The following is a 22,114-nucleotide window of genomic DNA, read 5'->3' as shown; positions in this document are numbered from 1 at the left end:
TGTATGCTGTGTGTGTGTGTATGTTTGCGCATGCACATTTCCGTGCGTTGTGTGTGTGTGACCCTGGTTGATTGTGCCATCTCTGTTCTCTCTGTAGGTCGCTGGAGAGAGTGATGACGTGGCAGTGAGAGACACACATACCTCACTCGCACACACACACATATTTGCAGGCACACACTTTAAGTCTTGCCCTACTAAGACAGGGAAGAGGGGGAGAAAATTCTGCTATGACGGTGTCATTTCTCTCCATTACCAATGTGTGAGCCACACACCCACACACACACACTCAAACTCCGTGGGGAGTTGCCTTCATGGGGGATAAGGCCCTATCTAGGGCACAAAGATGGAGTTCACATCCTATTCGTCACGAATCTAACACTCACACAGATGTGCACACAAATACACACACCGGGAATCTCATATGTCAGAAGTGAAGAATGAAAGACTGAATGGCGAGAAGACATTGAACATCTCAGAGAAGACACAAACACTAGGCCAAGGCAAAGGAACATTCCCAAAGTGTACTGAAAGGACGGACGGAGCTACTGTTTCACCTCCTCCACCACTGGAGCTGTATTGTGAAGGAGCCTTCGCTTTTAAAGAGCACTACCAAGAAAGCAGGGTGCACCTGAGACACATAGAAAGTGTTCTTCGAAGTGCCCTACAGTTGTCACCATGAGCTGTAGGCTAGAGGGAACACCCCAGCTCTAGCCTCTATCTCCTCCCGTGTGTGTGTGAGTGTGAGAGCGAGTGTGTGTATGAGTGTGATGGCGGTGTGTGTTTGGGCGGCAGCCCCCCTGCTCTTCTTGGGGCTGTGCCTGTGCAGTGTGGGGGGCCATGCCCAAGGGGAGGTCCTGGAGTTTGGAGGCGTGTCCAGCCAGTGGGGACGGTTCCCAGTGTGGAACGCCTGCTGCGAGAGTGTGCTGAGCTTCAGCCTGCGGACTCACAGCCAGGAGGGCCTGCTGCTCTACCTGGATGATGAGGGCTTCTGCGACTTCCTGGAGCTGCTACTTCTCCACGGCCACCTCCGCCTGCGCTTCTCCATCTTCTGTGCTGAGCCAGCCGAGCTGCAGTCAGGTGTAGCGTTGAGTGATGGACACTGGCACGCAGTGCGTGTCAAGCGGGACTGGAGGAACACCTCATTGGAGGTGGACGGGCGACTGGAGGGATGGGCGGAAGTGAAGAGCAAGAGAAGAGACATGACAGTATTCAGCCACACTTTCATGGGCGGGGTGACGCCAGAACTCCACTCCTCACCCCTGCGCCTCACATCTCCTTCGGTGCGGGATCACGCCGCCTTCCGTGGCTGGATCACGGCGGTGAGCATCAATGGCTCACTGGTGCCGCTGGACAGTTCAGAGGGCGTCACAGTAACAGCTGGCTGTGGGCCGGATCACCAGTGCCAGAACGGAGGGGTGTGCAGCGTGGTCAACGACCAGGCCGTCTGCGACTGCTCCGACACCGGTTACCAAGGCAACGACTGCAGCGAAGGTAAGGCCCAGAACCATGCTGACCCATCATTTACATCTCATCCTTGACACACACACACACACATACACTTAAATACACATGCACCTGCATATATAGTTACTTTTGTGGATGCGTATCTCCAAATTTATACCTCCAATTCCAAACACCAGGTCCTTCTGTGTAGACATCTATTTTTCATTCACACCTTCACAGCTGCCTTCAACTGGTGTGTAGGACCAGCAGCCTTCACAAACAGTACAAGACATGCATACTGATTGAGTTTGATATTGATTTTTTTATGGCTGCCAGTGACTCTCAATTTGGTATGTACATCCAGATCTCAGAGCTAAGCCCCCTCCCAAGAAGTGCAGTCAGTTTAGTGAAGCTGGAGCTGAGAGCTTGAGAACAGCTGTTCCAGGCTACAGTCAGGCCGCCAAGCTTGAGAGACTGGAGATTTGGAGACAAATTCCTGAAACTCACTGAAAAGTGTTACCTGGCTGGCAGTATTAAAGCCTTGATGGACTCAGTTGGTGTGTTTGGCAAAACACAATGACCATATAGATCCGTTATGGATGTGGTTGTTGTGGTTGTCCAATTAAAGTCTTTCAAACAAGATTGAAAGACTTTAATTGGAACTAGGCTAAAAGGCTTGAAATCAGTGGCTGTTAATGACTGACATCTGTCTGCAAGTGTTCCCTGGATTGCATAGATTGATTCTAGATGGCCTTCAAAGGTACCAAACATAGGATGTTGAAATTCAATGTGTAAAATCTATCGCCTGCCATTAGTTTGATTTTTTTTTAAGATGCTCTGTTTGCGTATGTGTGCGTGTGTTCAGTGTTTTTGTGTCAGTGCTGTTATGCATTATAAAAGAGGAAATAGAGTCCTGTCAGTATTACTTTATAGATATGAAGAACTGTGACAATAAACAGCCTGATATAAAAATAAAACTTTAATGTGGTTGAAGCAGAACACAAATGCTGTTTCACAAATGATTTGATATCTGGACACATAAGAACACCCTCCCTCAATTCTGTCAAACAAACCTTTGGTCAATACAAGTGCCAATAGACAGGACATTGTAATGATGGCCATTACAAAAACGAAACAGCTGCTTAATGAACTCAGCTACCTTGTTATGGCCAGTGCTGCAGTTGCTTTCATTTCCCCGTTTAGTTGTGTGTGTCGTCAAATGCTTCAGCTCACTCACAGACCAATTCTGCATTCTTAATTAATAGCGCTCTCAACTTCTGTGTGCTTTTAAAAATGTTTTCAATGCATAGATACCTTTCAGCTTTGCCTAAGCGATATATAATTTTATGATATAAATGCATCTGCAGAAACAGGCAGAGCGGCCTTGCTGCGTGGCCACCGCTTGTCAGCGTTCTTACCTCACACCCCACCTAGCACCGCTGTCAGCATCACACCTCCCTTGAGCCACCCTCCATATCACACCCTAGCATTTAGTGGACAGTGGGATGGCCTAGGTTACCATGGAGACAGGACTAATAGGGAGACCTCATGCCAGGAGTGTGTCTTCGTCCTCGCTCTTCCTCCCCACCCCCACTCTTCAGCTCCAACTTGCATACAGCCGTATCTCAGCCCATAATGACTTCAGGCATCCTGTCTGCCACACAAATCTTTACATGTTTGTGGAGGTGAGTGTGTTTGTATGTTTGTGTATGGCAGGCATCCTTAAGGCAGTAATGACTGTCTTGACCACAGGTCTTAATTTTCCAAGTAGGTGGGGATGGTAGCTGGTGTGTTTTGCTCACTAGCGCTGAAATAATTTGTCAATTGACGCAGAAATAATTAATAATTTAAGCAGAGCTGCAACAACTAGTCAATTAATTGATTAGCTGCTCAACAGAAAATTAATCCGCACCTATAATTGACATTTTTCAACCAAAAATGCCAAACATTACATTTGCTACATTTAGTGCCTTTCTTTGTCATATGACAGTTAACTGAATATCTTTGAGTTTATTATAGAGATTATAGAGAATATAGAGTTTTGGACTGATGTTTGAGTAAAACAAGCTATCTGAAGACAACACCTTGGGCTGTGGAATATCACAGGCAAGTAAATAATCTGCAGATTAATCGATTATTAAAAAATTAGTTTCAGCCTTACATTTAAGATTCTTGCAAAGCAAAAAAGAGCCAACTGATCCCTTGTTCCAGCTTCTAAAATTTAAGGGTTCTGCTGTTTTTTCTGCTGTGTATCATTGGAAATTGGATATCTTTAGATTTTGAACTGTTGGTCAGACAAAACAGCAATTTTAAAACCTTAACTTGTGCTCTGGGAAATAGTATTTTTCACTATTCTTTTGGTATTTTATAGACTAAACAATGAATTAATAAATCTAAACAGTTGACTTGATTTATCAATAAGTAAAACAGTTTGCTCTCTGTAGCCTCAGTCCTCGCTTTTGCATGTGGCGTGTCTACACGTTCATGAAGTGACAGGTGAAGCTATGATCAGCTCTCTGCAGAAACTCTGTGCTGCGCTGAGAATTACGTGTGATCCAAGCCAGTCTAATCCAGTCTGCTGTTTTGCTGCTGGTTAGGGCACAGTGGGAGACACAGACAGCACTGATGCACACATACCTGCACAAACACACATAATACAAACATACAGGCTCATGGAGAAACACATTCACACTGTGTGCAGGCTCCAGCACCGCCATTAGTCACATCACCACTGAGGCACCTAAAAGCAGTGTAGCTCTACAGGCTAAATAGAAGGTGCAGACATTTTCCATAAAGGCCCTCACTAGATACAACACCTGCTTTAGACTGGCACTTTGTTGCTCAACAAGAAGCTACTTATACCTTATAAGGGGCTTTTTTATATTTGTAGAAATGGACTCACATTTCTATTGTGAAACTGTGAGTGATGCCAAGTGTTTCTGTGGAAAACAAGTGCTAACATAATTTTTTTCCTCTCGGGAGTAGTGGCCAGTGTTATAGTCGTAGTAATAGTAGTCTCATAAAATGCTTCCAGTTAGGAGGTCTGCTGGGACGGATGTACATCGGGTGAACAGTACTGTATCTGGTTGTAGCAGGTTTGCTATCATGTCAAATCAATATTGCATTACCAGAATAAATAATTCCTATATTCTGCACCGAACAAAAATACAGCTTCAGATAAAACATAATAGGAAGTTGTTCTTTAGTTGAACTTTGCAGTGAGACAGACATGGAAATATAAAGATTTCTTCCAGCTCTCTTTTTAGTCTCGAGTCTTTAGTATCTAGTCTTTTTAGTGTGATAATATGTTTCATAGTGGTGCCCTCTTTTATATCAGATTCATATTTCAGAGTTTAGTTAAAAATAAATGCAGGATTTAGAATATGATGTTGGTGGAAATTGAGAGTAGCTTAATGACTGGTTTTTAAAGGTTACTACCGTTCTTTTCTTTGGTTATTTACTAGTCATGATTTTAGAGTAATTCATGGATATTATCTCAAGGAGAGACTCAAGTTACGGAGCTATGCCTGTGAACCAGTGGCTTTTTTGACAGAAATAAACAGCAGCAAATGGGACTAGTCAACAAAAACATAAACCACGGACAACAGGAGTGCAACAACATCTTGAGAGTATTTCCAATGCTTGGTTCTTATCTTAGACCTCTCTGAATCATGGAACTCATTCTCTGAAAATAGCTCAAAGATACAGAGAGGTCTGAGAGCAGAGCAGATTACATATATATGGATGGTTTAAATTTTTTGGAGTGCTGTTATGGCATAAAGTGTTTTTGAAAACTGGCCCCATCTACTGTCATTTTGGTCCGATAAGACCCTGGCTCAGTGGAATATCTCCGACCACAGGATTCGCAGGCTGAGCTAATATCCATGCATCAATATCACTGCCAGAAAGTTACTCAAACCAACTTATAGAATGTCAAAAGAAATCTCTTTTCAGATGCACTGAGGCACTCAGGAAAAGAAAAAAATATTATGTTAACAGCATCTAGGGTTTAGTAAAATGTTGATTGCTTATGATGGAGCCATAGCTGTCTCTTTGGAAACAGGGATGATCATTCTTTATTTTACAAGTCCAGGCTTTATAGTTGTTTTGGAAGAGTGAGGCAGAATCTGTGATAAAGGTTTATCTCTTATATGGTACCTCGAAATTATTGATCAACCCAGCAACTTCTCTGAAGCTGCACAATAAAGCTTGGATATAAAATTATAACCCTCTGAAAATTAGGAAAAAGAATCTGCCATGAATCTTTAATACAGAATGAATACGCTCTGCTAGAGGAAAAATGGAAGCTTAGGACCATGTTTAAAGCCAGAAATAAGCAATTTGGCTGTGGCAGTTCTAGTTTCCTTACACGTTTACAATTACACAATATCTTTAAGGCTCCCTTATGATCCTCTTCCATTCACAGTCATATTTTTGCAGATTTGTGACAATTTTATAAACATTTGCAAAGTAATATAATATCAATACATGCTGTAGGAATTTCTTTCACCGCTTAAAGATTGTATATTACATCTTTCATACCATTGTTAGAAGAGGGCTTTTTCTTTTTATTTCAAAGCACAACAATATGTCAGTTTTGGAGAAACAATTATTATTTGAGACACTGAAAACATGATAAAGAGAGTTTGAGCCAGGCTATGCATAAATGTAATTAATGTCTAAGCCATTCTGCCCTCCAGTGAAGGCAGAGTGAACCTGGCTTGTTAGGCCTGGCCTGGCTTGCATTGTCCTTGAGGGCAAATCGCTGTTAGCATGCTAATAGCTCCACCTGTTTCTGCCATGCTACTAGCACAAGGGCAGAGGCATGGGAACGCTCAGATGAGCACACAGCTCAGAAAACACACACACACAAACACACACACAGTCCCAGTATTGAACCATGCATGTCCCTCGTTTTCCTGCACTGCTAATCCACCCCTACATGTTTTCCTGCTATTTCACATCATTTTTACTGCCATAGTCAGTGTTAGTGTATGAGTGTCTGTATGTGTGAAAGACGGAGAGAGTGTAAGTGAGAGATTGCGAGACTGAATGTGTGTGCGTCAGTGAGCGTGTGTGTACGTTTGCATGCTATCTGTCGGGGGGCTCTGGGGAGAGGAAGCGGCTGCAAGGTAAGTTCTGGGGTACACGGCTCTTGAATCCAAACATACAGGTAGGAACGTATATTTCCGCCCACACCCCCTCCTCACCCTGTGTATCTACAAGTGTGGGTGGGTATGTGTGTGTGCGCTTATGTAAGTGTATTTGCACACACGTGGAGCAATAGAGAGCGATTGTTAATGCGTCTGTGCATATATATATAATAGGCAAACTACGTTTTGGCTACCAGTGCAGCATGGTATCCATTGTGACGTTTGCGTGGACTTTGCATGTATGTTACCACGGTAACCCCGGACGGGTGTGCATGTACAGTAAGTAGCCATGGTAACCCAAGGGCTTAGCATGCATGTTAATGAATGTCTGTCTCTTTCTTTCCTCGCCTGGCCGCGACACCTTTCCAGAGCACAGCTACACTCCAGGTAGGTTGCACTTTCTATCTGTCTATCTATCTGTCTTTCTCTCAGCTCTGCCTGTGTCTAAGTTTCTCTTCCTGCCCTTTATTCAAACATCTTTATTCATCTTTATTTGCTTCTCTATCTGACTCCTCCTTTTCCAAATTAATTATTTAAATATACATTTTTTTGCCTCTATCATCATCTTGTTTTCATCTGTCCTCTCCACCTTCTCTGTACATATTTATAGCTTTTCCATGTGAAGCTTGTCCTTTACATTCTTCTGTCTGGCCTTCCTATTCTCATTACATCTTCTATTATGGAAATACAGTACAAGGTAGCCAGCATAAATGTATGTTGGTCTGTGTGGGTTGTAGGGGTTTGTTGCTGACATCTGGTAAGTTTTCATCTCATGTGCAATCATCTGAAGTGGCTCTGGCCTCAAGATAACAGAGACAAAGGCACACAGATACTGTACTGTATACGACCTACTTCATGGCTGTGTGCAAATGTCTGTGTGCGTACCTGTTTGTGCGTAGGATCGCTGCCTAGGATGAGTAAGTGTCTTCAAAGTTATTTTCTTTAGACATTTGGAATAATTTAGAGGACTTTTACACACGCATGCACACACACTTTTACACAAGAGCTCTAGTCTTTACCAGCATGTCACTGACAAACTCCAGTATCACAAAACACATATATCCACACACACACGCGTGCGCACACACACACTTCACGCCCCATGATCCTTTGCTATGCTGACTGTGCTCTTGTCTCCTTTAAGGTCTGGCACACCTGATGATTGGCGACCAAGGTATGGCCTCCTCTTTCCTCACTTCCTGTTGTCCTCTGCTATCCCATCATCCCCCCCTCTTCTCACTCCCACACTCACAACTCCCTGTATCCCTCCCCCACTTCATCACCACCTGGCGCGGGAGGAAGTTGTCTCTCTAGGCACTGAACTAAGGTCAGTTTTTTTCAGTAACTGAGATTTCTTTTAAACGGTTCCATTTGGTCTCATTAAACAATTCAGCTTTGATTTAAACTGAAATGGATGACTTGGGCATTTCCACAATTAAATAATAATAAACTAAATTTAGCCTTAAAGATTGCTTTCTGGTTTGATTTTTGAATAGGGAAGTAAGCCTGAGAGAAACTTCTGTTGTGATCTATGTTATTGTCATGATGCTAGATTAGATTTGGCAGAGCTCCACATCATGGAAATGGAGCTAAGGGCTGACTGACCGACTGACTCCATGGATGGTTTGAACTGGTCTTTACTCCTCCACCCCATTTCATTTTCTCTCATCTGTATGTAAGAGTTTGATTGAGGGGATTGGAGCATTGAGTGCCTGTGTGTGTGTGTGTGTGTGTGTGTGTGTGTGGGCATGATGTATACATACCGTGTGTGTGCATGTGTGCTTTGACATATGGGTTTGAATCAATGACTGGCAGTTTTCACAGGACCATCCACATTCATCCTGTGGCTTTTCATCAGCTTCCAGCATGCCTTGCTCTGTCGCTGCTGGTCCTCACATGGGCTCCTGCTCACACATTGGCGAGCACATGTGATTCTGAACAGATGTTCTTGTGTATGAAAGCAATGCTGTTATACTTCAACCCCTGAGTTATCCAGTGATTTTGAACACAGCCCAAAAACAAGTGCCACTGCTCTGCCTTTGGAAAATTGTTCTCTGATGAACAAATCTCACAATACCACCTCTCTCTTCTTGCCCTCTTTCTCCTTTTTCCTCCTTTATTCCTGCCCTCTCTCTCACTGTTTGGGACACCACCCTCTGTGAAATTAGGAAAACTCAGAGGTACCACACCTGATTTTTTTCATGTGTATGGCTAATGGGCTGTTCTGGATGGTTTTGACGTTGAATGTATCGACAGGTTCTTGTATGTATGGGAATGCAGACCTTTAGAGCTGTTTGCCCTCAAGTTCTTATTGTTGGTTGCCATTAAAGGTTGGCATTAAATTGGAATGTTTTATTTTTGGTAAGGTAAGCTGTTGATGCATGTGTGTGCGAGACTGCTCATACTTGCGTGTGCGTGCATGCGTGCAAATGAATAGGAGCTCCGGCCTATGGTGCTTTTGAAAATCTCAAGGTAGGTGCTGCTGGATCGGTCAGCTCTGCATGACGCTGATGAATACACTGATTGACCCACATGAAGACAGGCCTGACCGTGACAGAGCTATTGTGCTCTTTGATTGGATGAGAGAGGACATGATGACGGCTGTCTCCCATTGTGACAGGGCTGCCGTGTATTCAGTGTAATGTGCTATTTAATGAAATGTTCATCCAGGCTAGTGGATAGAAATATCCTGAATAGAGCCCAAATGATGTCTTCAACAATCTATCACAATGAGACATCTCTATTCTGACAAGTATATTTCTATCTGAGCATTTTTGCTATGTTTTGATTGCTAAGTAAGCTCATATGCTAGAGTTTCTGCTTTAAAATGTCTGCCATGAATCATCCAGGTGGCAGTGAAAATTTAATTGCTTCATCTGGCTTATGCTCAGCATTCTAAATCACCTACTTAAGGACTGACATGTATTAACATATGTTTCCTGCAGTATTACACAATGTATTCAGTGTATTTGTGTATAGTGGATGCCCTCACTATTACGGATGTTTGGATTGTGATAGGCTGAAAGTAGAACTGTGGCTGATTTTCTTTCTTTTATTTTTTTAAAAACCTTTGAAGTCTCTTTCAGAAACTGTACACATGAAAAAGCTGTGCGCATGTGTGTGTGTGTGTGTGTGTGCTTGCGCGAGTGTGTTTTGCTCTGCATACTGAGATGTAAAGGCTGTCAAATGGTGCAGACGAAGCCTAGCTTAGGTTAGCTCAGCGTAAAGAGGCTTTTTGAGGAGCCCGCAAAGCTGAAATGAGTTTCTTTGAGGGGGCGGATTGGCTGTGGGGAGGGGTGTCTTAGAAAGATATATAGTATGTGTGTCTGCTTGTGTGTGTGTCCGTGCTGGAGAAATTGAGAAAAAGTGACTGTGCCTGTGAAAGAAGAGCTAAAGGAATGAATGATAGAGGAAGCAGAGAGAGAAAGAGGAGGCGAGGGAGAGATAAAGTGAGTCGTCTTCTCTGCTGTGATGTAGAGCAACTGCCTGTATCTGCAAAGGGACAGCGGTGCTCCTGTCTGCCCTCCCAGCCCAGTCATTCTCCAAGGGACATCAGCCCTGATGGGGAGCCCTGGACCTTTCCCCTCCTCCATAAAACACAGCTATCATTCTCCCTGGAAACGATACCCACAGATCACTAATCACTTTGAGTGGGTGAAAATGCACGAATTGTGGAGGGAAGAAAGAAAAGAGGGAGCCAAATTGGATTTTCATAAGTATCGAGCAGCCAAAGGAAGAGGGGGAAATGGATTTTTTTTCATTTTTTGAAAAGTATTGAGCAGCAATAATCTGGATGGAAAATGTGCTTATAGCCAAGTAGCAGATTTTGCCCTTTCTCTTCTCTCTGTCTGGCCAAGAATAGACCGTGAAGGGTTGCGGGTGAATGAGTGATTGTAGGTTCTGAATAGGATTGAGGAGTGGCTCTTGGATGTAATTGGCAGCGATGTTCGTTTATGATATTCTATTTTATTTTTATTTTTAGCTTTCAGTGAGGTTGTGTTGGTTAAGGTTAATAATGATCGTTTGTCTACATGTTCAAGTGTTTTCGATATCAATCCAACAATCTGTGCACGGCATAAACAAGTGGTCAGCCTTGCTTGAAGTGACCTTTACACACGCGCTTACGTGAACGGACGGACAAGCAGGCACGCTCACACACTCACACACAATAACCTTTAGAGAGTGCCCGCTGAGTAGGTGAGTGAGTGTGTGTTCAGTGTAAATATGCATGAGTAAGGCTGCCTGCACATATTCTTCACGGTCAGTGGATGAACGCAGGAGAGAGAACGAGGTTCGCGTGTCCGTATGTGTGTGTGTGTGTGTGTGTGTGTGTGTGTGTGTGTGTGTGTGCGTGTGTCTTGTGTGAGTGCATGGGTGCGTGTTGAGGGGAGGTGGATTGTGAGTCATCTCTTGTGACTCATAAAGCGTCGGCAATCAAAGCGGCTCATTTTAACACATTGTCTTATGGCAAAAACACACAGATGGACGCACACTCCACTCAGCTACACACACACATGTTCACTGTCACACTCTCTGGATTTCTCTTAAAATCGTCTCTTTTGTTTCTGTTCCTCCACCTCTCACGCTGTCTCCCGGACATACACATGTGCCTGTTTTTCTCACAAAAACACACACACACACGCAGAGGATGAGTTTCGTGCTGACTCCACCATATGTGGGGTTGGGAGTGGTAGCAGACGCCAAGATGAGAGGAACCAGTCAGTACCAGCAAAGTACAGCATGTCTCCTACCTCTTATTCATCATCATCTAACAGTCCTAATAATAAATCCCACAAGCACTGACTATTCAATAAAATACAGGCTCGGAACTAAATTTAAAAAAACATATATTGGTTAATTATACCTTTAATTTCTCAACTTTTCTTGAGAAATTATGTTTTATGAATGATAAATGATATTACATGATAAGTTACTTACAAAAATGCCAAATATTCACTGATTGTAGCTTCTTAAATGCTCTTTTATGTATATGTATATCATTTAGGGGTACAACTAACAACTAATTATTGAAAAATCTGCTGATTAATTTCTTGATCAGTCAGTCAAGTCCAGTCAAAAACAAAACCCAGATATTCAGTTTACAATCATGTATGATGGTAATTTGAAGTCACCTCCGCAGGTCACCTGTAACCCGTGATGGGTATTTTTCTCTCCATTCTGATAATTCATAGACAAAACAATTAATCATTGAATTGACAAAATTATCAACAGATAGTGACAGTGAAAGTAATTATTACTTGCTGTCCTTCTAGAAAGCAATAAAGGAAGCTGCTTTATGCTCATGCCTGTACTTAATCATGCCTGTGTATCATTAAGAGAATTTTTCCTTTGTACAATTTTACTGTTTTAAAATCCCCCAAATATTTTGATTGCATTTGTGAAATTTCTGCCCCTCCTCGTAAAATCTGAAAAGTAATCTAAGCTTTGAAGTAAACATTGTAATGTACTGTATATTTGTCAATAAAAGATATTTGACAGACACACATTAGCCACTAGTTGTAATGTTTGCATAGTTTAGCAAGACGGACAAGTGAGCAGTACCCAACTCGAGGTGAGAGAAAGCCTCTTGGTGTTAAGTGGCAAGTATCTGGTGATTGGCTGCCTGCCCGACTGATTGGCATGAATTTGGCTCCTGATGGCCACATCTTGAGCTGTGAAAAAAAAACCCAGAACTGTTAAAACTAAGTTGTGTCTGCTCCGGTCATCAGCAGTGATAACATAATTGCAAAAAAGTTTTTATCACAAAATGCCCAGTTTTTTCAGATATGCCCTCTCCACTAATGGGACTAATTCTGCCTCTGTTCTCCGCTCCAAACACCCAGTATAGTACTGTACTACAACACTCATTAATGCTTAACACCCATGCAGTTCTTCTAATGAAAATCACAGCACCACAAACAGAGCTCTACCCCCACATTATCAGGGAGACGCACAGTTTCAGAATTCACCCTGGGAAATGTGTTGCAATCCCACTAGTAAATGTATACATTTATTGGTAATTGTATGCAATTACCATCCCGTTAGCAAGTGCACGCATTAACATTTTTGCACATTCACTGCAACGCTAATAGGGAACACACAAAGCCAATGCACCCTGTAATCACCCAAATAAAGACATCAAACGGACTTCCCATTTACAGAGGATGAAGGGGAACGATAGAGCGGAGGCTGGCTACAAACGTGTAAGGGAGGGCGGGAGGAGGGGTGGGCGGGATAGGGTAAAGGAGTGTAGAAAAGTGATGGAGAGGAAAGATAGGAGCACATTCAGAAAGTGGGGGAAAAAGGGTTGGAAAGAAAAGGTCGGAGACGCAGTGGGAGACAGGAAGCAAGATAAGACTGCAGCGTTTCTCAGCAGGGGCGCTGAATCTCTCCTTGGGCTCCCCGACTTGACACAGTCTCACATCAGCCAGGATGGTATTCATCAGTGATGCAGATACCTCATCCAACACCAATGCACACACAAACACACACCCAGAGACACATACAGACACACATACGCATATACCCTTTTTAGGAAGAAAGAGAAGGAAACAGGCTAGTCGGTGTTCCAATTGTCTCTTACCTGTTCTAGCAATTTCCATTGTGTCTGTGTGGGTGCTGAGGGTAGTGGCCCAATTGGCGATTCACTCCAGTACCCCATCTGGCATTTGAAGTTCATTTCTTTGCTGTTTGCCAAAACAAGAACAAGCACATGAGCAAGCGTACACACACTCACTCACAGGCATTGCATACCTACACACAAACACTCATTTATTTCTGGTACTTGTCTGGCATAACTACAACAACTGAAATAGCCACGCCATTCATTAAAAAGCCATTACATTACCTTTATGAAAAGAGGCCTTCATGCGCTTGTTATTTGTTAACAACCTGCTGTAAGGGGTTTCATTAGGTGTGTGTGTTTCTGTGACACTGCAGTATGTGTGTGGATCCACATTCATGCAAATCTGAGCCTCGCCATTTGTCTCTGTGCGTATATTTAACTTCATTGTTTCATATCAGTTCGGCTGCCTGTTTGCACAAATGCACATTTTTTCAGTGTGTGTGCTTGTTATTGTGCTACAGTCTTCTCTGTGCACATGTGCCATGATTTATGTGTGCTCGTGTACACGCCTGTGTGTGTGTGTGTGTGTGTGTGTCTAACACAGATGAAACTGACTCTGATCTTATCCAGCTTAAGACAAATACACTGTTCTGCCTGCAGACATTGTCATGGAAACAAGCCAGTTTCCCTGGGTACCAGAGAGAAGGCCAAACTGAAGCTACAGACAGAGAGAGAGAGAGAGAGAGAGAGATGAGCACAGATAACCGAAACAAATAGGGAAGTAAAAGGCTGAACATAATGGCAGGAAGTGAGCTGTACATTGTCTTTTCTATAACATATAATCAAGTTATGTTCTATTTGTGCGTCAAGGAAATTCACTTTGAGCTTTACTTGAAAAAGATCAGACCATATCTGCTAAAAAACAATCTTAATATGTATAAACAAACTCTGACATGTTTTACTATTTTAAGATTAACGTGTGGATAATGGTTATGATTATTCAATTAGTGCTGCAATGATTGGTCGATAACTAAATCGACAGAAAACGTACTATCTTGACAATCGATTAGTCCCTTGAGTCATTTTTCCAAACAAAATCCCCAAAATTGGATCCAGCATCTTAGAAGTGAGATGCTTTTTTCATTTTCTTAACATTAGAATAAATTACATATCTTTGGGTTTTGTCAGGCAAGTCATTTGGTGATATCACCAATTTTCTGTGTTTGAGGCAAATCACTTAATTAAGAAAATAGCTCGCAGATTAATAGATTATGATAATAGTCGAAGGTGACATAAAATAGTGAAGAATAACCATCACAGTCCAATGAGACATCAACAGAAAGATATTCACTTTACAGTGATAAAACCAAGCATCTGTGCTTGATGACTTACTTAATCATTTATCAAGCAAAAAAAAATCAAGCAATTATCAAAATTGGTGATAAGTTGCTGACAATTAACTAATTGATTAATTGTTTCTGAGCTCATTTTACCTTTGGGCCACTAACACCTATGTCAGAACATTTCTAAAACTGTATATCTTGTGTTTGGAATGAATGCCTTCAATTTAACAACAACAGCAACAACAAAAAGGAATAAGAGCTCAACGTTGCAGACCACCAATCTGTCACTTGTGTCCTGACAGTAATATCCTCCTCCACAGTATTGCTCCCTTGGCAGTGATGCGATAGCCCAATCGGTTTCAAAGCCAGATGCTGTATATCACTGAACAGAGATGGAAACGGCAGTCGTAGCCTTTAGTGAACTTGTCTGTATGAATTTTCACACTTTAACTTAATATAGAGACTATGCATATGTTAGCATACATTTACATACATTTCCTACACTGGTCATCTATCTGTATACTGTATGAGTGCATAGTTAATCCACCTGTCTGTTATTAAGGAGGGATGCCTTCATGCAGGATGTTTGAGTTTATGCTGTGTGTGTGTGTGTGTGTATGTGTGGGTGTGTGTGCATTTGCGTGTGTGGACAGTCTGAGAAGAGCTGATAGCAGAACTGCATGGTGGGCTAAAAATGAGGTGCAGGGGAATTGCAGTGTGCTATCTCCAGAATGACAGGGCTGCCATGATTGAGGCTTGCTACACTAGGATTTAGATATACCAGCATTTTTCTCTTTTTCGTTCTCTCTAGCCATCCGTCCCTCCCTCTCTGCCACTCCCTTTCCTTGTCTCTCTTTCTACCCCTCTACCTCTTTCTCTCTTCTCTTCCATTTTGTTACCCATCTCAGTGAGCCCCTACGTCTCCCCTCTTTATTCCTTCGTCTTTCAAATTCCCCCTATGCATCTTTTCCTTTTTCTCTACCCTGCATCTTTTCCGCCCTGCTCCCTCTATCAGGTGCTGTATAATGTAGGCTCCCCTGATGTGCTCCCAGCCTCCATCCGCCATTTTGATTCAGTACAGCTGTCCATGATAATGTACTGTTCACTCAATCACTCTTTCTCTCTCTTGCCCTCCTTCCCCATCTCTCTTCCTGTCCCCCTCTCTCTCTCTCTCTCTCTCTCTCTCTCTCTCTCCCTGAAACACACATGCACAAACGCACATATTTGCCGTAGCCTCCGTAACACAGGGTTGCCATGGAAATGACAAATTAGTGTGTGAGATGTTGAGGAGGAGACCCATGAGAAGAGACAAAGCCATATGAGACACACACACACTCACTCGCCATATGCGCACAAACACACAAAGAAATCCAAGTGATGTGTGTTTGATCGTAGGAGGGGCGGTACAGTTGCAGCTGGTCCCAGCAGCAGCAACAATCAGATCAGTTATTCACTCTCTCCCTCGCTCCAGCATCCCCACAGACTGCTTTATTCATTAGAGCAGTAGTTTAATGATAGCCTTCAAAGTTTAATGTCAATCACCCTCCATCTTTACATTTCCGCATATTCCCACTCCGCCTATACACAGTTAATCATTTCCTCCTTCTTCCCTGTACTAGTTTCTTTTATATTTTCAACACATTCTCCTCCCTCCTTTCATGTTTCCCTGCTGCCCTCTCCTTTCTTCCTTTCCTTTTAGTAACTTCATTTAATCAGATAGTCTCAGTGACATCAAGCTCTGTTTTTCAAGGGAGAGCTGAGAAAAACAGCTGTGACTAACAGTCCAAAATCATTCATTCAAAAGATATTGAACTTAAGATGACACGAAACAGAGAAGAGCAGCAAAGCCTCATATTCCAGGAGCTTGAGTCAACAGATGTTTGGCACTTTTACTTGGGAAATGACTCAAATGATTAGTTGATCATTAAGGAGGCCAATTCATGTCCTGACCAATTATGCATCAATTAATCGACTAATCATTCCAGCACTACAGTCGGACCTGACATACAACCATGCAACTACTGGATCACAGTTAAAGAAAATTGAGATATAACAATTCAAACAACCCACAAACAAGTGAAAACAAGAGATCTGATTAAGCCTCAAAATCTCCAAAACAAAGGTTTTTTTTAGTGGTAAAGATCTGTGATCTGTAGTGAAGATCTGTTTCAAGAAACAGCTACAGTACAAAAGTCATGAAAACCATCAGACAATAAAGCTTTAAAATTACATAACCCACTGTGAGAGATTCCTTTTTCTTTTCTTTTACTTAGTGCTTTTATCAAATTGCGTAGTGCCATTAAGCTCAAGGTCTCTTTTGCAAACCAGACCTGAGAGCAATGAAAAACATTTACAGTCATACTATACATACAACCAACCCCACAGAAACTTTAGTTTAACAACTAATAGAAAGAAAATTACAAGTCATCTACAACATAAGATCTTAAAAGTCTCCAAAGGAAATTGAATATTTTAGCTTGGGAGATTCACAGTCTTTTCCCCTGCTTTCCTTTTCTTTTCTCTTTCCTTTCATTTGCATTTTCTTCCCTCTTTCTCTGTATTCCTTCATCCTCCTGCTCGCTTGCTTTGATCGACAGTGCTCTCCACAGGATGAAGTGTGACATGTGGTGTGTATGTCAGTGTCTGTCTCACTGTTTACTCTGAGCTAATACTGACTCACTCCATTAATCTGAGCTACAACAAATCCACTCCAACCTGCCCACTTGAGAGCGTGCGGGCTTCTGCACGTGTGCGTGTGTTTGTGTGTGTGTGTGTGTGTTTTAGGCGTGTCTGCACAATGAACACATTCATTCATGACACGTGTACTTCATTGTGTTTGTGTCACCCAATATGCATTTTCCCACCTGATTTGTGTGTGTGTGTACGCCTGTTGTTGTTGCGGGCCAGAGGTTTCGCAGATCGATGCAGAGATGCTTTATGTGCTCCTGTCTGGTCTAATGACATGTCTGTAAATTAGTAACAGAATGGTGGAGCACCACGCTGAAACCTAATGGCACCTCTGTAAATTACCGCTAGAATGCTGCTGGACGGCTGCGTGTGTTCTCATTGTGAACAACTTGGCTCTCCCCCTTACTCTGCCACCTCATCTACATTTGTCTACATGTCTGCTGGTGTGCATTTGTGTGATTGTGTTAGCATTTGTGACTGTTCTGTCTGTGTGTGTGTGTGTGTGTGTGTGTGTGCTTGTGTGTGTGTGTGTTTTTGTGTGTGCCTCCCTCCTCCTTGCTCTCGCTCCTCTCAGTAAAGACTAGCCTGAGGCCCTGAGTTGGTAATAGCTTTTCTGACAGCAATACACCAATATTTACAGAGACCAGCACCCACCCACACCCCCACACATTTCATGCACACATAAAAACCATATACTTGTCCACACACACACAGGCACATTCACATGCTTCAACACAAGTTGGCCAATTTTTTTTTCTTTTTGAGGCGTACTCACACACATGCACACACAACAAGTCTTAATTAACATGCTGGGAGGGAATGACACACTTAGGGGAAGTCACATGCATGCTGGCAAGCAACTTGTTGTTTCTCACTCATATATTGGCATTCACACTTGGGTTTTTTTCATGCAACAGAGGCAAAGAAAGACAATTTGCCACAATTGCTCTTTGAATTGTGATATATTCTCACTTTTTCTCTCTCATTATTCTGTCTGTGTTATATTCACTCAAGTGCGGCCGATTCCATTTCAACACACTTCTCTCTGCTTCTCACTACCTTAATAACCTATTACACTTCAGTCTATTCATTACATGGCAATCCCTCCCCTCCCCCCGCTCTTCTCCAGCGGTCCAAAGTGTCTGTCTTGCTCCAGCCTGACCTAGTGTGTGCTAAATTCCCCTCTGTTCTCCTCATTATCATGAACTACAAGTTGGTGGTTGTGCCAGAGGCTCCACAGAGCAGAGAAAAAGAGGCCAACAAGATGTGCGGAGAGGAATGGTGGCGTGAAGCTTGAAGGGAGGTGTGAGAGATATAGGGATGGTGGTGAGGAGACCGCTAAAGTGGATGCGGAGGAAGGGTGATGCTTTGGGGGGATGGGTGTGAAGGAGACAGATAATGTCACCCCTGCTTGCAGCACAATAGTATGATCATTCTTTTGCACGCAGATGTGTGTGTAGGTGTACATATTTGTACCTCTGCTGGCTTGCGTATATGGCTGTGCACTTCTGTATGAGTGGGTGTGAGAGAGTAGATAAAAGAGTGTGAGCTTAAGGATGATGGATTGCAAAACCTTGGTCTAGTGTCCTTGGGGGTCACTGAAGGTGTGCAAGGTAAGTCGCCATTGGCTGTCTGCTTGTTATTCTGAATTCTAATTGGCCAATCCTGCCTGCTTTGGCTGCCATGACGCTTAGACGCTGCTGTTCTCCATCTTCATCCTCAGTTTTTGCCATCCCTCTCTATACCCTAACCTAACCTCTACGGCAACTGCATATACTTACGCAGACACATGCATTCCAGCATTTGATGAACATCACGAAATAAGCCATGTTGTCAAACAAGACCACATCACTTCAGACTGCCAGCACAGCTGTTCTCTCAAAAGAGAGGATGGCAGGTTTCATAACGAGTTTGGAATGCTACAGACTCACGACTGTCTCTCTCGCATCCACACTGTTTAATCTCCAACCCACATGAGTGATCAAAGCTTGTTTACACACCACTCCATGGTACGATTAGAGGTATGGAAGGAAGTGTTTCTTCCAAGTGCTGGCATCAGTGAGGCTTTGCTTGACAGTAACAACATTTTCAGCATCTTAAACAATATGTTTTGTACAGCACATCCAAATCAAATTTAACCAGGCCCAGCAGAGCTTTGTTTTACTCGGCTGGCTCTGATGAACACCCACCATTTTATCATCTTTGAGCATATTGTGAAGAGCAGTGTGGGAAGACGCTACATAGCTCGGATATTGTACTAATCATCGTGATAATGTTGAACAAGAGTATAATGGCTCCACACTTTGTTCTTCCTCCTCCTTCTTCCTCTTCCACCTCTCCCTTTCCATCTCAGCTCGTGAGGAGTACGTTGCCACCTTCAAGGGCTCTGAGTACTTCTGCTATGACCTGTCGCCCAATCCCATCCAGTCAAGCAGCGATGAAATCACGCTCTCCTTCAAGACGCTGCAGCGCAACGGCCTGATGCTGCACACCGGCAAGTCAGCAGACTACGTCAACCTGGCACTGAAGAACGGTGCCGTGTCGCTTGTCATCAACCTCGGCTCCGGGGCTTTCGAGGCCTTGGTGGAGCCCGTCAACGGCAAGTTCAACGACAACGCCTGGCACGACGTCAAGGTCACCCGCAACCTGAGACAGGTAACCAGACTGCAGGGGACGGAAGAGTGAGGGACCAAGCAAAGAGGAGAGGAGATGTAAATTAGTTACGATGGTGATAAGCCTTGAAGAAGAAAGATTTGAACAGTCATTGGCAGGGACAAAACAATGGCAAGTGGTAGATTATGGAATAAATAGCATGTGATGAAATAATTAGCCTTCCTAGAATTAATTTACAACAATTCTATTAATCTTCTAAATTGTTCATCGAGCAAAAATATCAAACATTTGCTTACTTCAAATATGAGGATTTGCTGCACTTCTTTGCCTTTTATCATTGTAAATTGAATATCTTTGGGCTTTGGACTGTGGCTCAGACCAAGCAAGAATTTTGAAGACATCAGCTTTTGTTTCTGGCAAACTGTGATGGGCATTTTTGACTTTTTCTCACATTTTATAAACTAAATGATCAATTTGTTTATTTGAGAATTAATTAACAGATTAAAGAAAAATGATTGTTAGTTGCAGCGTTGATTTTAAATTCCCTGTTAAATACTTTCAGTGTGCATTTGACTTTGGTGAACCACAGTGACTGCTGCAGATGTTTCAGGGGCAGTGGGCAGCAGAAAAGACTATAGTCCGCAGCAAGAAACTAATCAATGTAGACGCTACGGTCAGTGGCCTACTGCAGTGATGCTGTGGTAGGAAGAAAATACCTGAGGTTTTGGTCTTAGTTTACAGTGGGTTAACCACCAGACCAGCACTGCTTTCAGCTCTAGGTGAGTGCTTTTTCAATTGTGTGTGTGTGTGTGTATGTGTGAGTGAATGAATGAGAGAGATTGTGAATTAGAGAACACTGAGGGTCACTAGCACTCAGGTGCTTGTATCCCACCTTTGCCCTGCCTCTACCGTTTGCCTGTTTGTACTACTAACTTGACAACTAACTTTACTAACCTGCTAGTAAAACTAACCACCATCCATGGAATGATTCATTCTACTAACCTAACCTGTGCCCTTCTCCTAGCGAAACCACTCCAACCAATCTACTAACCTCACCAGAGGCCTTCTAGCTTTCCTTTTTTGTTCCCGAAGTTGTTCTGTTCACAGTTTTTTGCTTTCCTTTCTCCCCCTCTCCTACAAAGCACTCAGGCATTGGACACGCTATGGTAAACAAACTCCATTGTTCGGTAGATATCATTCTAATTGTTTCTTAGTTTGGGTTTGCCCCGTGTCTATTTCCTTTTGAACCATAGACATCAAAACTAAACCAATAAAAGGATAAATGCGGTTGGTAATCTTTTACGCTTAAAAAGTACCCGTCCCCCCTTCCTTGCCAACCACTTTTTTTCTTTAAGTCCTTCCCCCCCTTTCTCTACAGTTTTTTCACCCCATCACTCTGTGACTGACATGTAGGCGTGTACTGATTGGCTCATCCCTCACCTGCACGCAAATGGCGAGCCCCCCCCTCCCCCCCTTCCTGCATGGCGTGACTCAGAAACCCTTCCCCTCTCTGATTGGTCTGTAAAATGGATAGAGAGGTCCCTCCTTCCCCTCTTTTTTTCTTTTGATTTTTCGTCCTCCACTCTGCCAATGCATGTTCTCCATGGTGCCTCTGATTCATCCTGTCTTCTATTGTTGTTGTTTTTCTATTGTGTCCTCTTTGCTAGTGGTTGCATGCTGAGAGAGGAACAGACTGCATGTGTATATAAATATATATATGTACGTGTGTATGTGTGGAATGAGCCGTAACCCATCTAACACCTGTGCGTGTGTGTACATCAATATGTGTGTGTTCGTCCATGTGTCATGTCATTCAGACTCGCTGATCTAACAAACCCCCCCAGACCACAAACTAACTAACTAACACCATCATCACAACTCACCCTAACACACAAAAACATAACATCATTGCAACTACTAACAGCATTGAATTCATCAACCCTAACCTCAGTAACCCAACACAGCTTGGCCTGACACGAGTAACACCACTGTGGCTGCCAGCAGTGCAACAACTAACAACTACTAACAAGTAAATAGTACTAACACTAACAGCACGAAGAAGCCTGTGGAGACTTTACTAACACCTGCCTGGCTGGGCAAGTTTGCCTGGCAATAATAAGCATCATCAGTGATAGAGAACATACTGTAGTGGCAAAGTAGAGGATTCACAACATTTATGGGCAGTTGAACATGATAAGTAATGTATTGCAGAATATTAGGGTGATAACATACCACTAACTGTGACTTACATTTGACAGGGTTGACAAACAGTGCAAGCTAAAAGCCTCTTTACAGGCTATTATACAGCA

At 42.9% G+C, this 22,114-nt stretch overlaps 1 protein-coding gene across 3 annotated transcripts in view; it reads left to right on the top strand.

Annotated features, from left to right (window-relative positions):
* Positions 1-758: 758 nt before the first annotated feature.
* Positions 759-22,114, top strand: part of nrxn1a (neurexin 1a) — a 50,490-nt gene continuing 29,134 nt past the window's right edge. Inside the window, exons 1-6 of one of the 3 annotated variants that reach the window (XM_070851266.1) lie at positions 759-1,491; positions 6,966-6,983; positions 7,741-7,770; positions 8,765-8,776; positions 19,546-19,847; positions 20,948-20,971. In XM_070851266.1, coding sequence (XP_070707367.1) covers positions 759-1,491; positions 6,966-6,983; positions 7,741-7,770; positions 8,765-8,776; positions 19,546-19,847; positions 20,948-20,971 — 1,119 coding nt within the window. Of the gene's footprint in view, positions 1,492-6,965; positions 6,984-7,740; positions 7,771-8,764; positions 8,777-19,545; positions 19,848-20,947; positions 20,993-22,114 lie in introns of all 3 variants that reach the window. The other 2 variants (XM_070851264.1, XM_070851265.1) reach the window with 2 other exon arrangements.

This window comes from Pempheris klunzingeri, chromosome 20 (assembly GCF_042242105.1).
Source record: "Pempheris klunzingeri isolate RE-2024b chromosome 20, fPemKlu1.hap1, whole genome shotgun sequence".
NCBI classification, from domain to species: Eukaryota; Metazoa; Chordata; class Actinopteri; order Acropomatiformes; family Pempheridae; genus Pempheris; species Pempheris klunzingeri.
Note: the sequence above shows the minus strand (reverse complement) of the source record. Positions and strands in the feature narration are given on the sequence as shown.